This window comes from Carassius auratus, chromosome 46, assembly GCF_003368295.1.
Source record: "Carassius auratus strain Wakin chromosome 46, ASM336829v1, whole genome shotgun sequence".
Classification (NCBI taxonomy): domain Eukaryota; kingdom Metazoa; phylum Chordata; class Actinopteri; order Cypriniformes; family Cyprinidae; genus Carassius; species Carassius auratus.
The window spans coordinates 18,045,757-18,059,172 of NC_039288.1; the positions used below are offsets into that span (position 1 = coordinate 18,045,757).

Consider the following 13,416-nt stretch of genomic DNA (forward strand, 5'->3'; position numbering starts at 1 on the left):
TAATCTGACTATATATAGTCTTAGTATTTGACCGGTTGCCATGATAAACGGTAAAATGCCGATGATTAAGTATGACATTTTTTATTTATTTATTTATTTAGTTTATTATAAAATCTCCGATATTTTAGTTAGATCTGGATTCATTTACATCTCTAAATACCGCGTTTAAATAATTAAATGTTTTTCCTTAATACTTTTTTTCTACGTAATCCAAAATGTATTCTCTTATTCTCCAATTTAAGTAATCTACTATCTATCTATCCATCATTCATCCATCCATCCATCTATATATCTATGTTGTTGTTATTCCTCCAACGTCACACTCAGAGGCGGAACTAAAGTCTCAGTAGGGTTTTCCTCTCGGACCGTAAATATCAGCGTGCCAAGGGAAAATGTAAGAAGGCTAATCTAAGAGCTAATTATATTGTTATCTGTTGTTTTGATGATGTCCATATACTAGTATCCGATTACAGTTAAGGCACATACAATCATTAAGCAATGGCTTGTATATTGATTTCGTGTTGTGTTTATTTTCGTTCCGCTCCGATAAAAGTTTAGCATTATCAGCAGCTTTGTCACTGTAATCAAAAGCCACAGTAGTGATACTTAAATACATTTATATATATATATATATATATATATATATATATATATATATATATATATATATATATATATATATATATATATATTATTGATTATGTATATAATAATTTTTTTCACATATGTGTGTTCAGTGAGTGCTTGCTGGAAGAATATTATATCAATATAATATTTTCTAATATATTTTCTCAGGAAAATGAGGATTTGCTTCCCAGTTCATCAGCTGGGTTGGAGCTTCAGCCTCAACAGGACATGAAATCCCTGGTACAGTAAAAAAAAAAAAAAATTATATATATATATAAAATACTGACTCTGAATGAGGCCTTCTCCCGTCCTTCATTCCTCAGAGGTTTCCCTGGATCTGCCTTGTCATTTTCTCTGTGTGTCTGCTGCTGTGGTACTGTCATGTGATGAGGTCTAGATTTAACATGAAAACAGGTCTGCGTGGTTATGTGAGGCTTCAGTTCAACACACGCTCAGCATCACATGTGAGCTGCATTCCAGCTTTGACCCTTTGAACAATTCAGTTTGAAAGAAATAACTCAATTTGCTAAAAATATACTCAGCCTCCAAGATTAGGATAAGTTTGTTTGTTCATCAGATTTGGAGAAATGCAGAATCATTGCTACATTTCTCCAAATCTGATGACGAAACAAACTCATCTACAAGCCCGATTCCAAAAAAGTTGTGACACTGTACAAATTGTGATTAAAAAAGGAATGGAATAATTTGCCATGCCAAATATTGGCTCATTTTGGATTTCATGAGAGCTACACATTCCCAAAAAGTTGGGACAGGTAGCAATAAGAGGCCTGGAAAGTTAAATGTACATATAAGGAACAGCTGGAGGATTAATTTGCAACTTATTAGGTCAATTGGCAACATGACTGGGTATAAAACGAGCCTCTCAGAGTGACAGTGTCTCTCAGAAGTCAAGATGGGCAGAGGATCACCAATTCCCACAACGCTGCGGCGAAAAATAGTGGAGCAACATCAGAAAGGAGTTTCTGAGAGGAAAATTGCAATGATTTTGAAGTTATCATCATCTGCAGTGCATAATATCATCCAAAGATTCAGAGAATCTGGAACAATCTCTGTATGTAAGGGTCAAGGATGGTAAACCATACTGGATGCCCTTGATCTTCGGGGCCTTAAGAGGCATTGCATCACATACAGGAATGATACTGTAATGGAAATCACAACATGGACTCAGGAACACTTCCAGAAAACGCATGTGACATGGGCAGCTTACACATCTGGAAATGCACCATCAATGCTGAAAGGTATATCCAACTTCTAGAACAACATATGTTCCCATCCAGACGTCGTCTCTTTCAGGGAAGACTTTGCATTTTCCATCATGACAATGCCAGACCACACACTGCATCAGTTACAACATCATGGCTGTGTAGAAGAAAGATCCTGGTACTGAAATGGCCAGCCTGCAGTCCAGAGCTTTCACACATAGAAAACATTTGGTGCATCATAAAGAGGAAGATGCGATCAAGAAGACCTAAGACACTTGAGCAACTAGAAGCATGTATTAGACAAGAATGGGACAACATTCCTATTCCTAAACTTGAGCGACTCGTCTCCTCAGTCCCCAAACGTTTGCAGACTGTTATAAAAAGAAGAGAGGATGCCACACAGTCATAAACATGGCCTTGTCCCAACATTTTGAGATCGTTGATGCCATGAAATGTAAAATCAACTTATTTTCCCCTTAAAATTATACATTTTTTAAGTTTAAACATTTGATATGTCATCTATGTTGTATTACAAATACAATATTGAAATTTGAAACTTCCACATCATTGCATTTTGTTTTTATTCACAATTTGTACCATGTCCCACTTTTTTGGAATCGGGTTTGTATATTTTAAACAGCCTGAGGGTGGAGTATATTTTCAGCAATGTCTTATTTGTAGATGAAATATTCCTTTAAGATGCACACATGCTTTTGTATTTATGATGTATTTCCAGTTCCTGGACTTCCGCTGTGGCCGCTGTGCTGTAGTGTCCAGCTCCGGGCAGATGCTGGGCGGTGGACGGGGTCAGGAGATCGACCGACACGACTGTGTGATCCGGATGAACGTGGCACCCACCGTCGGCTTCGAGGCTGATGTGGGGAACAGGACCAGTCTGCGTGTGGTCTCTCACACCAGCGTCCCACACCTGCTTCGGCAGCAGGAATATTTCTTCGGGGCAGAGGCGGGAACTACATACGTCATCTGGGGCCCTGAGAAAAACATGAGGCAGGACGGAAAAGGGAAAATCTATAATGCACTAGTGAAGCTGGCCAAGAAGTATCCACGTACAAATATCTACACCGTCACCACAGAAAAGGTTCAGTACTGTGATCGCATCTTTCAAAACGAGACGGGCAAAAACAGGTTACTCTTCCTCTCTTCTATCATCATTATTATGTAGAACAGCAGTTGTGAATGTAGTTAATGGATTGCTTTATCTCTTTGCAGGATGAAATCGGGGGCCTTTCTCAGTACAGGGTTTTTTACCATGATTCTGTCTCTGGAGATGTGTGACAGTATTCTGGTTTATGGAATGATTGACGGATCTTACTGCAGGTGAGTTCAGTTGTTTTAGGTGAATTTGTTAAGAAAATACATTTTTGCATTGCTGTTAATTATGGAGCTGACATTATGTATATCATCTATACAAAAAACAGTTTACAGAATTAAAGGTCTGTAGAATTTTACACTTGTATTTATATCTCAGTATATTATATAACCAGTAGATTCATATTTTGAAGCGGATATTACTTTTATTGTGTTATCACACACATATAATATAATTTTATACATTTGTATATTTATGATTCACATGTCAAAGTGAATGTTAATTTCAGTAAGTTTATATATATATATATATATATATATATATATATATGTGTGTGTGTGTGTGTGTGTATATTCACAATTACTTGAAATTAATATAATAAATAAATTAATATAATTATTAATTATGTGTAATTTGTCACATTTATAGAAAATACTAAAATATAGAATATATTTATAGATAATCTATACATGTTTAAGTTTATAATTAATAAATAATTTACATCATTTATACTTTATACTCTATCGCAAACTTTATAATATGTACAAAAAATTATTTACAGAATGAATGGATGGTTGGATTTTTCATACCTTGTTTATGTTTACACTTATTTATAGCTTTATATATATGTAATCAACAGATTCATTCTTTAAAATGAATATATATATTTTTTTAAATAACTATATTAATATGTTTTTCTGAGCAAAAAATTTAAATGATACATTTTCCCCTGATTTACAGAAGAGATCCACTAAAATGTCATTCAAAAATCACTTTATGACACATTAAAAACTAATTACTTTCACTCCGAATACTAATTAGTTATAATTAGTCTAAATGTTTTAAATTCGCCAAGATTTCTATCCTAGATTTCGCACTTTTGTCAGAAATAATTTATTACTCCTTTAAAACACATTCAAATTTAAAATGCTCCCTTATTATTTTATATATTTGAATATGTAAACGTCAGAATAAGCATGTTCTTAACATCTTTACATACATTTTGTAAATATATAAACCAAATTTGACATTTATTCTCCAAAAACGTATTAAAGTAGACTCTTTACTTACATTTAACGTGTTTTCTATTAACACTCTTGTACATCTATTGATGCATCTTTGACCCACAGAGAGAAAGAGAGAGAAGCTGAGTACAAAAACAGGCACAGTTATTTAGAAAATGCATGTTTTGATATGAATTTAACACCCTGGACAAATCAGAAACTCTTAAGCGTTAATGCATTTTTGCAGTTGTCTTTTGCAAAATGACATTTCTTCACTAACCTCTGTTTTGGTTTGATTACAGTAACGCCAACCACTCGTTTGTGCCGTATCACTACTACGAGCCGTCGCGTCTGGATGAGTGCCGCATGTACCGCGCTCACGAACACGCCAAGAGGGGCGGCCATCGCTTCATCACAGAGAAGCGGATCTACAGCCGCTGGGCGTCTCAGGGGAAGCTGCAGCTCGTTTATCCACCCTGGACACCGCAGGAACACGGTTTCAACCAGGTTTGAAGCAGGTCTGGCTTCAGGAAACCTTTTTCCTCGCAATATCAGTTTATGCTTGCATCAAAAAAGCATCGTTGAGTTTGCTGTTTGAATCATGCTGCTTTGCCGTTGTTTATTCAGCACGGTTGATGATTCTGTGTAGGGTTCTCTTCATAACAACCAGCCTTCTGCATTATTGTGTCAGTTTGTTTGTTTGTTAGTCTGATCTCTGGTTTACTAGCACTTTCTATGGTCAACCACTGAAATAATTAACGCTTAAATGACATTACATTGTATTAACGTCACACAATACCTCTTATGTCAAACATAAATATCTGAATCCATGCATTTCCTACACACCGATAACGAGTGAGTTTCTATCCCTCCATAAAAATCATACAAAATCACTAATAATGTATGTCAATGATATTATATAATCTATGATATAAATGCAGTAATCTTATATTACTACATGGGATCACTGCAATCCTTTTTTTTTTTTTTGCAGTGTTAGATGTGGTAATATTTTATTTGCATTCGTATTATAATTATTAATAAGTAATACTAAAATAGCTATTCATCATTTGGAATGTTTTCTGACACTGATGTTTTTATTATTAACACTGTGATTTCCTAATTTTTTATTTTTTTTAGCATGTTTTTAAACATTTCACATTCTCGTCAATAAAATGATGTCCACATTGTTTCAAGAAAGCTCAGCTTACTTATGACCTTTTGCTTTGACCGCACTTTTTATTGTATTATTTTATGCATTATTTTTAATGATTTGACATCTAACCCAAAAGGGTTCATTTCAATTTTAAATGACTGAAAAGGTACTGTGCTTTTATGATTATATATGTTTATTTTTGTATTTATTCCAAGGTGCAAAATGTTACTGCGGAACCAAACTCTATTATTTTCGATATTTCAATATTGCATGTATCTGTTTGCTTAAGATGGCTTTTGGTGCTTGTCTTAGCAGTGTTTATTTCATATATTAACCCAAGAGAAACTAACTGTATTTGAAAATGAATATATAATGAGGTCATATTATGAATTAATATCACTAGATGATATTCAATTTAATGTGTATTTTGTTTGACATTACATTGTGTCTTATTTTCAACTACATACTGACTGATTTTTTTTAAACTTTAGATTCACATGTAAGAGATCCTTACACACATAATTTGGTGAAGATTACTGTGTATTCCTGTGGTGATGGTTTGACCTGTGGTGACTCAAGTTTAGGCCTTTTTTGCTCTGTATTTGAAATTTACGTGGCCAGTTAATAAACTAAGCATTACTGTAATTTAATGTGTCTGTGGTTTGTATTGCCTTATTTATTTAGACTTTTTTTGTTCATGCATATATACAGAAAGCAAACAGTAATCCTGCATAATATTATTACAATATAAAATAATGGTTTCTATTTTAATATCCTTTAAAAAAATATTTTTTTTTCTGTGATGCAAAGCTGAATTTCCATCAGCCAGTATAAAGTGCCACATGAGTCTCAAGAAATTGTTGTAATATGCTCATTTGTTATTAGAATGATCAATGTTGGCAACAGTTTTTTTTCTTTTTTTTTTTTTTGGAAACTTCAATACTTTTTTCAGGATTCAGGAATAAAAGGCTAAAAAGAACAGAATTTATTCAATATATAAATAATTTCTAACAAATATAAATCTTTGCTTTCACTTCTAATCAATTTGTATATGTTTTTACAAATTTATGTTTGTAAAATACATTTTTGGCTATTTAAAATAACTATTTTCTATTTGAATATATAGTCAAATATAATGTATTCCCGTGATCAGCATCATTACTTCAGTCTTCAGTGCAGCAACTTGATCCTTCCAAACACCGCCCACCGCGTGTGGGAGTGTTCTGATTGGTCGATTCAGTTCTGGCTTCTCTTGCGTCATCAGTGTAAACGCGGCTTGGGCGCATGCGCAGTTTGCGCACACGCTCCTCCGACGGAAGGCTTGATGATGGTGATGATGATGTTTATGATGGTGATAATGCTGCGCAGATTCAGAAACTTCCAGATTCAAGCCCTGACGCTTCGGTAAGAATCATCGTGATTGTGTCAATAATAATAATAATCAATAATAGTGTCATTATGTACACAGACGTGTTTATTTCTGGTATATTTTTATTTAAAGAGGCACTGGAGGTATGATTTATGACAGATTTCAATATATTTAACACATTTGATTAAATTCATGATTTAAATTTTTAAAGATGGTCTCCATGTCAGATTGAATATTAAATAATTTTATGGTGTGATTGTCTGCCGTTTGAATGAACCGGCTATTTTTTTATTTGCATGTGATTCATATTTTATTAATAATGGCTTGTGTAAATGTCACACCATGGCAAATGGGTTCTGACAATATTTTTGCATTTTATTTCGGAATATAAGTTTGAATTGAACTGATATATGATGTACACACAGGCTCGGTCTTACAGGTGTGAGTGGTTTTCTCTTTCTGTCTGTAGACATGAGCACTGAAACCTGACAGAAGGACAGCAGGAGAATGAGACTGCGGAGTGTAGATAAAGTAGGTAAAAAAAACATGAATATCTTTCAAACTAATTTTTATACATCATTTTTAAATGATGTACACTAATGGTCAAATGTTCGGATTAATTAGCTTTTAAATGCATTTGAAATAAGTCTCTTTAAAAAAACTTAATCACAGGAATAAATTATATTTTAAAATAGAAAACAATTATTTTAAATTAATAATAATATTAAAAAATAAATAAATTAATTAATTTTATAATTTCTATAAAATATATATATATATATATATATATATATATTTTTTTTTTTTTTTTTTTCAAACTTGTATAATAGATTGATCTTCCACTGTATTTATATGCATTGTTTTTTCACCATTTACATTTTTAAAATACATTAAAATTTGCATTTACCTTAAAATGTACATTTGTTTATAATCAACACGAGATGCATTAATTATGCCATAAATCTTTAGAGAAAATTAAATATTTCATGGACTGATAAATCACTGTTTGTATTTCAGAGGTTTGTTCATTCAGTGATGGAAAGGCATGTTGATAATTGTGTGTGGTTCTCAGCAATCAATAATCAATATTAAATACCTGCCGCTGTTTTTGGAGTTTTGAGAACATTAAATTATTTTCTGAATTGACTCTCAGCTCCTCTGTGCTTCCTCAGCATTGGCAGCGCGGGCAGCGGATGGTGATTTATGGGACGGTCTTCCTCATCATGACCCTCCTCATCCTCTACAGCTCCAGCAGCTCGGCTGATCTTTACACCACCTTCGAAGTCAACCAGTTTCACTTCACCATCAAACACACCAACCTCAAGAAATGGGCCGGGAACGAGGGATACGTTCCTGTTTACGGGAACAAGGTGATGCCAACATTTTTACAAATAATATTTATAACCCATCCACTAAATAATAAAAAAAGGCAAAATATGTGCATTTTTTCATGGGCTAAATCTGGCCGAAATATATGCAGTATACACAATTTAAGAAAATTATTTCTTGTAAACCTTATAATAGAGTACCCACACACACACACACACACACACATACACTATGCACACACACACACACACACACACGCATATATGTGCATATGTACGTATTGTATGTGTGTGTTGTATAATATAGATTAACTTTGAACATATTTTTTTAAATGTCAAAAAACAAATTGAAGAAATTAAGTAAACTTAAAAATATAGTTGAAGTATTAATTAATTAATATTTGAATACTATTATCATAAAATATTTTAATAAAAAATGTACAAATTATTATTATTTTAATATATAAATATATTTCAACATCTATATTAGCTATATATATATATAGCTGTATTTATAATACTTTTTTGTATTTTTTAAAATATATTTACAAATATTTCTGAAATCTATATTATTTGCTGCATGGAAAAATGCATTAGAATTCTTTAGAAAATAAAAAGATGGATCATGTAAGTTTTTATAAATTATTATTTATTTGAATATATAAATATATTTAAAATCTATATTAACAATACATGTTTTGTACATTTTTTGTATATTTTGAAAAATAGTAAAAAAAATACAGTATCCCTAGAATTCTTAATAAAAATAAATGATTGCTCATATAAAGTTTTACAAATCATTTAAATAATGAATTAACTACATATTTTTCTTACATCAATATAAACAATACATTTAGAATTTTTTTGTATATTTTGCTTTATTTCCACAATGTATATGACTACATGTATGACTTGCTGTAAGGAATGAAATGCATGCTGCTGGATTGCTGTCTCAGAGCATGAAGCTGCACTGCCATCAGTGTGCGTTAGTGACCAGCTCCAGTCACATGTTGGGGACTCACGCCGGAGACGAGATCGACCGCACAGAGTGTGTCATCCGCATGAACGACGCGCCAACCTCTGGCTACGAATCAGACGTGGGGAACCGGACCAGCGTGCGCGTCGTGGCTCATTCCAGCGTGTTCCGGGTGGTTCGCAAACCCACAGACTTCCTGAATCGCTCAGAGAGCCCTGCCATCATATTCTGGGGTCCGTCGACAAGGATCGGCCGCGAGGCGAAGGGAACGCTGTACAGACTGATCCAGAGAGTCAGTATGACCTACAGTAACCTGTCCTTCTTCCTCATCTCACCTGGCAAAATGCAGAAGTTTGACTCGCTCTTTCAGAAAGAGACCGGCCGAGACAGGTAAACACGTCAGTTTTAACATCTTTATTTATTGTCATTTGCTTCATGTTTTACATTCACATTTAGCAGATGCTTATATTATTTTATTGTTTTAATGTTGCAAAAACGGTTGAAAGCCAGGTGAAATATGGCCAAAGATATCAGTAGAATATTTTTCTGTATCATTCAATATCATTGTTTTCAGTTTAATATTCAGATGCATTCCACATTGTTAGATCTCAAAGATTAATGCACATGTAATTTGTTTATTTACAGGGAAGCTACCTTTTAATTTAGGGTGCCATGAAATTGCTTGTATTTTTTCTAAAAGATTTTTTGGATTGTGTGTTTTATGATTTAATTCAAAGTTATCATCAACAATAGTGTCTAATGAAATGAATTTATACAACTTGAACAGTTGAATGTGATCAAATGATAATAACAATTAATTTAAGAGATTAATTGAAGATTTTTTAATATTTGGCAAAAACAGAAATTGTATACTATAAGAGTTTTATTTTAGTACCATTGATATACTATTATGGTTTTCTTAATATTTTTAATTAGATAAAAAAAAATTAATTTTAGGAATTTTCTGCTGTCATTTCTATTATTTTTAAACAGCTTTATAATTTTTATTGTTTAAATTTTAGTTTGTTTATTATTGTTGTAGTAACAATAATAAATGTTGCCTTGTAAGTAATATATTGAAATATTTTATGTAATATATATATATATATATATATATATATATGTGTATACTGCATATATATTATATATTGATTTATCACTCAGCCCTAATTTGTTCTTTTTCGTATTGTAATATAATTATATATATATATATATATATATATATATATATATATATATATATGAAGAAATAAAGTAAACATAAATATATAATTGAATATAATTATTCATAATAATAAAATTAATTACAATATTTAATATAAAAATAAAAATAATTAAAATATTATAATATAGTTGTAATTCTAATAAAAATATTATTTCAACATCTATATACAAATTGATGTTGAAATGAGTTTGTCCTTTATTGTATTGTTTGAACAGTTGCTATATTTTTCAGTGTTTGTTCATGTTTCACAGAAAAAGGTCTCAGTCCTGGTTAAGCACCGGCTGGTTTACCATGGTGATTGCTATTGAGATGTGTGACAACATAAAGGTTTATGGGATGGTGCCGCCAAACCATTGTGGGTAAGATGTAATAGTATTACCTGGAAAAGTGCAGTTTGACTCTAATTTTGATTGGGCAACAGTAAGTTTCATCATTGAATCAATATAATCCCTGAAATGTAGTTTCCTGAATTGTGTTTCCTGTAGGAAGCGTCCTCAGCCCAAACGGTTGCCCTATCACTATTACAAGCCCAGAGGTCCAGACGAGTGTGTGACGTACCTCCAGAACGAGAGGGGGCGCCGTGGAGCACACCACCGCTTCATCACTGAGAAACAGGTGTTTGCACGCTGGGCCAAGCAGTACAACATCAGCTACAGACACCCGGCCTGGTGAGAAACTGTCCTGCTGAGCCGGAGCCAACATGGCGGCTGTCTTTAACAACGTTTGAGGCCAAGACCAAGCCAATCTTAGTTTAATGAACAGATGATGGAACGCTTATCGTCTGAAGCATGCCGTAAAGTTTTCTCTTACAGTGATTTTCACGTCTTGTCAACACATCTGAGCGTTACTCGTGTGAAACTACTAGAAACAGAATCGAACTACTTTACAAGATTAAGAGTATGTTTTATCATGTAAATAAGAACTATGAAAAAAAGAATTATTTTTACAAGTTTATATGGTTTTAAAATGCCCTATAAAAGACAATATTACAATTAACTATTTAAAAAAACACACCTTTTTTTTAATGGCCAGGTGAATGGTCATCATTTTCAGATAAACTGCACATTTTGTTCTGCTTTATGGAGAGCTATTTATGCCTTTATACCATTATCAGGAAGTCATATGAAATCTGACTAAATGTCAGTCAGTTCTAGAACATCCCAGAACTCCATATAATTGGTTCTAGAGCTTCGCTGAAAAATCCACTACAAGAACATGCCCGGGTCATTTTTCCTTACAAAATTAAAGAAAACCAGGCTTATATAGGACAATTAATATGTTAATATGTTGACAAAAACACTCAACAAATTAATTAAAACTTCAACTATAATTAGAACGCAAAGGGAACATTTAAAAATAAAAGCTAATTTAAATATTAACTAATAAATTATTGGAATAAATCTTAAAGATAAAATAATTAAAAATGACTAAAACTGGAAAACATAATAAATACAATTTGACAAACACAAATATTTTTTTTTAATACAAACAGAAAACAATATCGTGCTTGACCTAAAACAGGCTTCATTTAAAATATTCATCTTTCTGTTCATTTGTTTGTGGGGTGAAGTATGACCCGAACATATCATATAACCTAAGAAGTAAACAAAATGCATTCTATTCAGAATCAATCACAAACAGACTGTGTCGCTGTGTGTCAGTGGTGTCTTGAGGCCCTTCAGTTTACCATGACCTTTTTACCATGTATTAGCAGTATTTCATAAGACTGCTGTAAATGCTGTGCACTCACTGGAGGACTGTGCTTTCATTGGACAACTCAAGTTGTTGTTGGTAACAGTTAGTGCTCGTCTGGGTAACTTCTGTGCTGCTTTGAATGTCTTGCCTTCACTCAAAACCCAGAAATAACAGCTGCTCAATAACACAACCACTCCGAATGATTTGCATTAAAGGAACAGTAAAAAAATGAACATTTGCTGTTAATGTGCTCACCTTCAGGTCGTCCAAGATGAGTTTGTTTCTTCATCAGATTTAGAGAACTGTAGCATTGCATCAGTGTCCCACCAGTGGATGGTCTGCAGTGAATGGGTGCCGTCAGAATGAGAGTCCAAACAGCTGATAAAAACATTTTTATTTTTGAATGAACTACTCCTCTAAGTACTTCTCTAATCGTCAAAAATCAACAAGCATGAGACGAACATATTGAATGAAACATTTCGTTGTAAACATTCCAAATATTAAATATTTAATGTTCAAGTCCTGCTCAATTATCACCCATAATGTTAAAACCTTCAGAATTTTTTTTTCTTCATCCATTCATTTGGTTATTTAAAATTAACCATCTGCCCGAGCGCAAGAGCAGAGGGATTGTGGGTAATAACCATCTGGGGCATTTGTATTAAGATGCTTTCATTCTGGAAGGGTTGCAGACCAAAATCAGAATGTATTATTATGAGAATGATGATTATAACTTGACTGTATGATCTGATTGTTTTGCTCGTTTCTCATTATGAATGTTCTGTACATGCCTGTCTTAGAAAATAAACGTATACATTTGAAAACAGACTTGTTTCATGATTTTGGATAGTTATTATTATAGAAAAATATAGATGTACATTATGTAAAGTGTACATCATAGTAGTACTTGTTGCCAGGGGCAGATCTAGAAAAATATTGATGGGTCGGCGAGAAGGGGGCAGGATTTTTTGAGGGGTGGCAACTAATGGCATTCGTATATTTACTGAATTTAGTCACAGTTATCACAGTTTGATGATAAATATATGTGCACACTACAAAAGGACACAGGCTGCCATTTACAAATTTAATCTCATGCAATCAATGTCTTGCATTTGAATCAGTTCATATAAAGAATAAGTGACCATACCCCATAAACACCACCACACTCACTAATGCATACAGCATCAACACGTGATTAAGAGCATTATAAAAGGTTCAGTGTTATCAATATGTCAATTTATTATAAGAAACACAAGACTTTAACAGCCAATGACATTTCCAGATGAGGAGACTCAACTGATTTTCTACTGTTTAGTGTTAATCATCATCTAACTCAACCAGTCAAGAGCTACATTTAACCTTAGATGTTATATGAATATGAATATGATCCCTGAAGCATAGGTTTTATTAGCTGACAATAATAATAAATAAATAAACATTATAGGCGCAAATACAAATGTACTTTTAGAAATTGTTTTTGAAA

The 13,416-nt window shown here is 32.9% G+C and overlaps 2 protein-coding genes across 4 annotated transcripts; both read left to right on the forward strand.

Moving 5' to 3' along the window:
• The first annotated feature begins 328 nt into the window (after positions 1–328).
• Positions 329–5,985, forward strand: LOC113064445 (alpha-N-acetyl-neuraminyl-2,3-beta-galactosyl-1,3-N-acetyl-galactosaminide alpha-2,6-sialyltransferase-like). 3 transcript variants are annotated; one of them, XM_026235299.1, is made up of 6 exons: positions 329–394; positions 796–867; positions 951–1,091; positions 2,587–2,996; positions 3,081–3,188; positions 4,487–5,985. In XM_026235299.1, exons 2-6 carry the CDS (start codon positions 856–858, stop codon positions 4,695–4,697), a joined length of 882 nt encoding a protein of 293 aa, XP_026091084.1. In that variant the 5' UTR covers positions 329–394; positions 796–855; the 3' UTR covers positions 4,698–5,985. The 3 variants fall into 3 exon arrangements, with proteins under 3 accessions (XP_026091084.1, XP_026091086.1, XP_026091085.1); XM_026235300.1 differs by having other exon boundaries at positions 385–472; XM_026235301.1 differs by lacking the exon at positions 951–1,091.
• A 637-nt stretch (positions 5,986–6,622) lies between these two features.
• Positions 6,623–12,734, forward strand: LOC113064446 (alpha-N-acetylgalactosaminide alpha-2,6-sialyltransferase 6-like). The gene is made up of 6 exons (XM_026235302.1): positions 6,623–6,744; positions 7,179–7,240; positions 7,882–8,079; positions 8,994–9,403; positions 10,490–10,597; positions 10,724–12,734. The coding sequence occupies exons 2-6, from the start codon at positions 7,217–7,219 to the stop codon at positions 10,908–10,910; spliced, it is 927 nt and encodes a 308-aa protein (XP_026091087.1). The 5' UTR covers positions 6,623–6,744; positions 7,179–7,216; the 3' UTR covers positions 10,911–12,734.
• Positions 12,735–13,416: the final 682 nt, after the last annotated feature.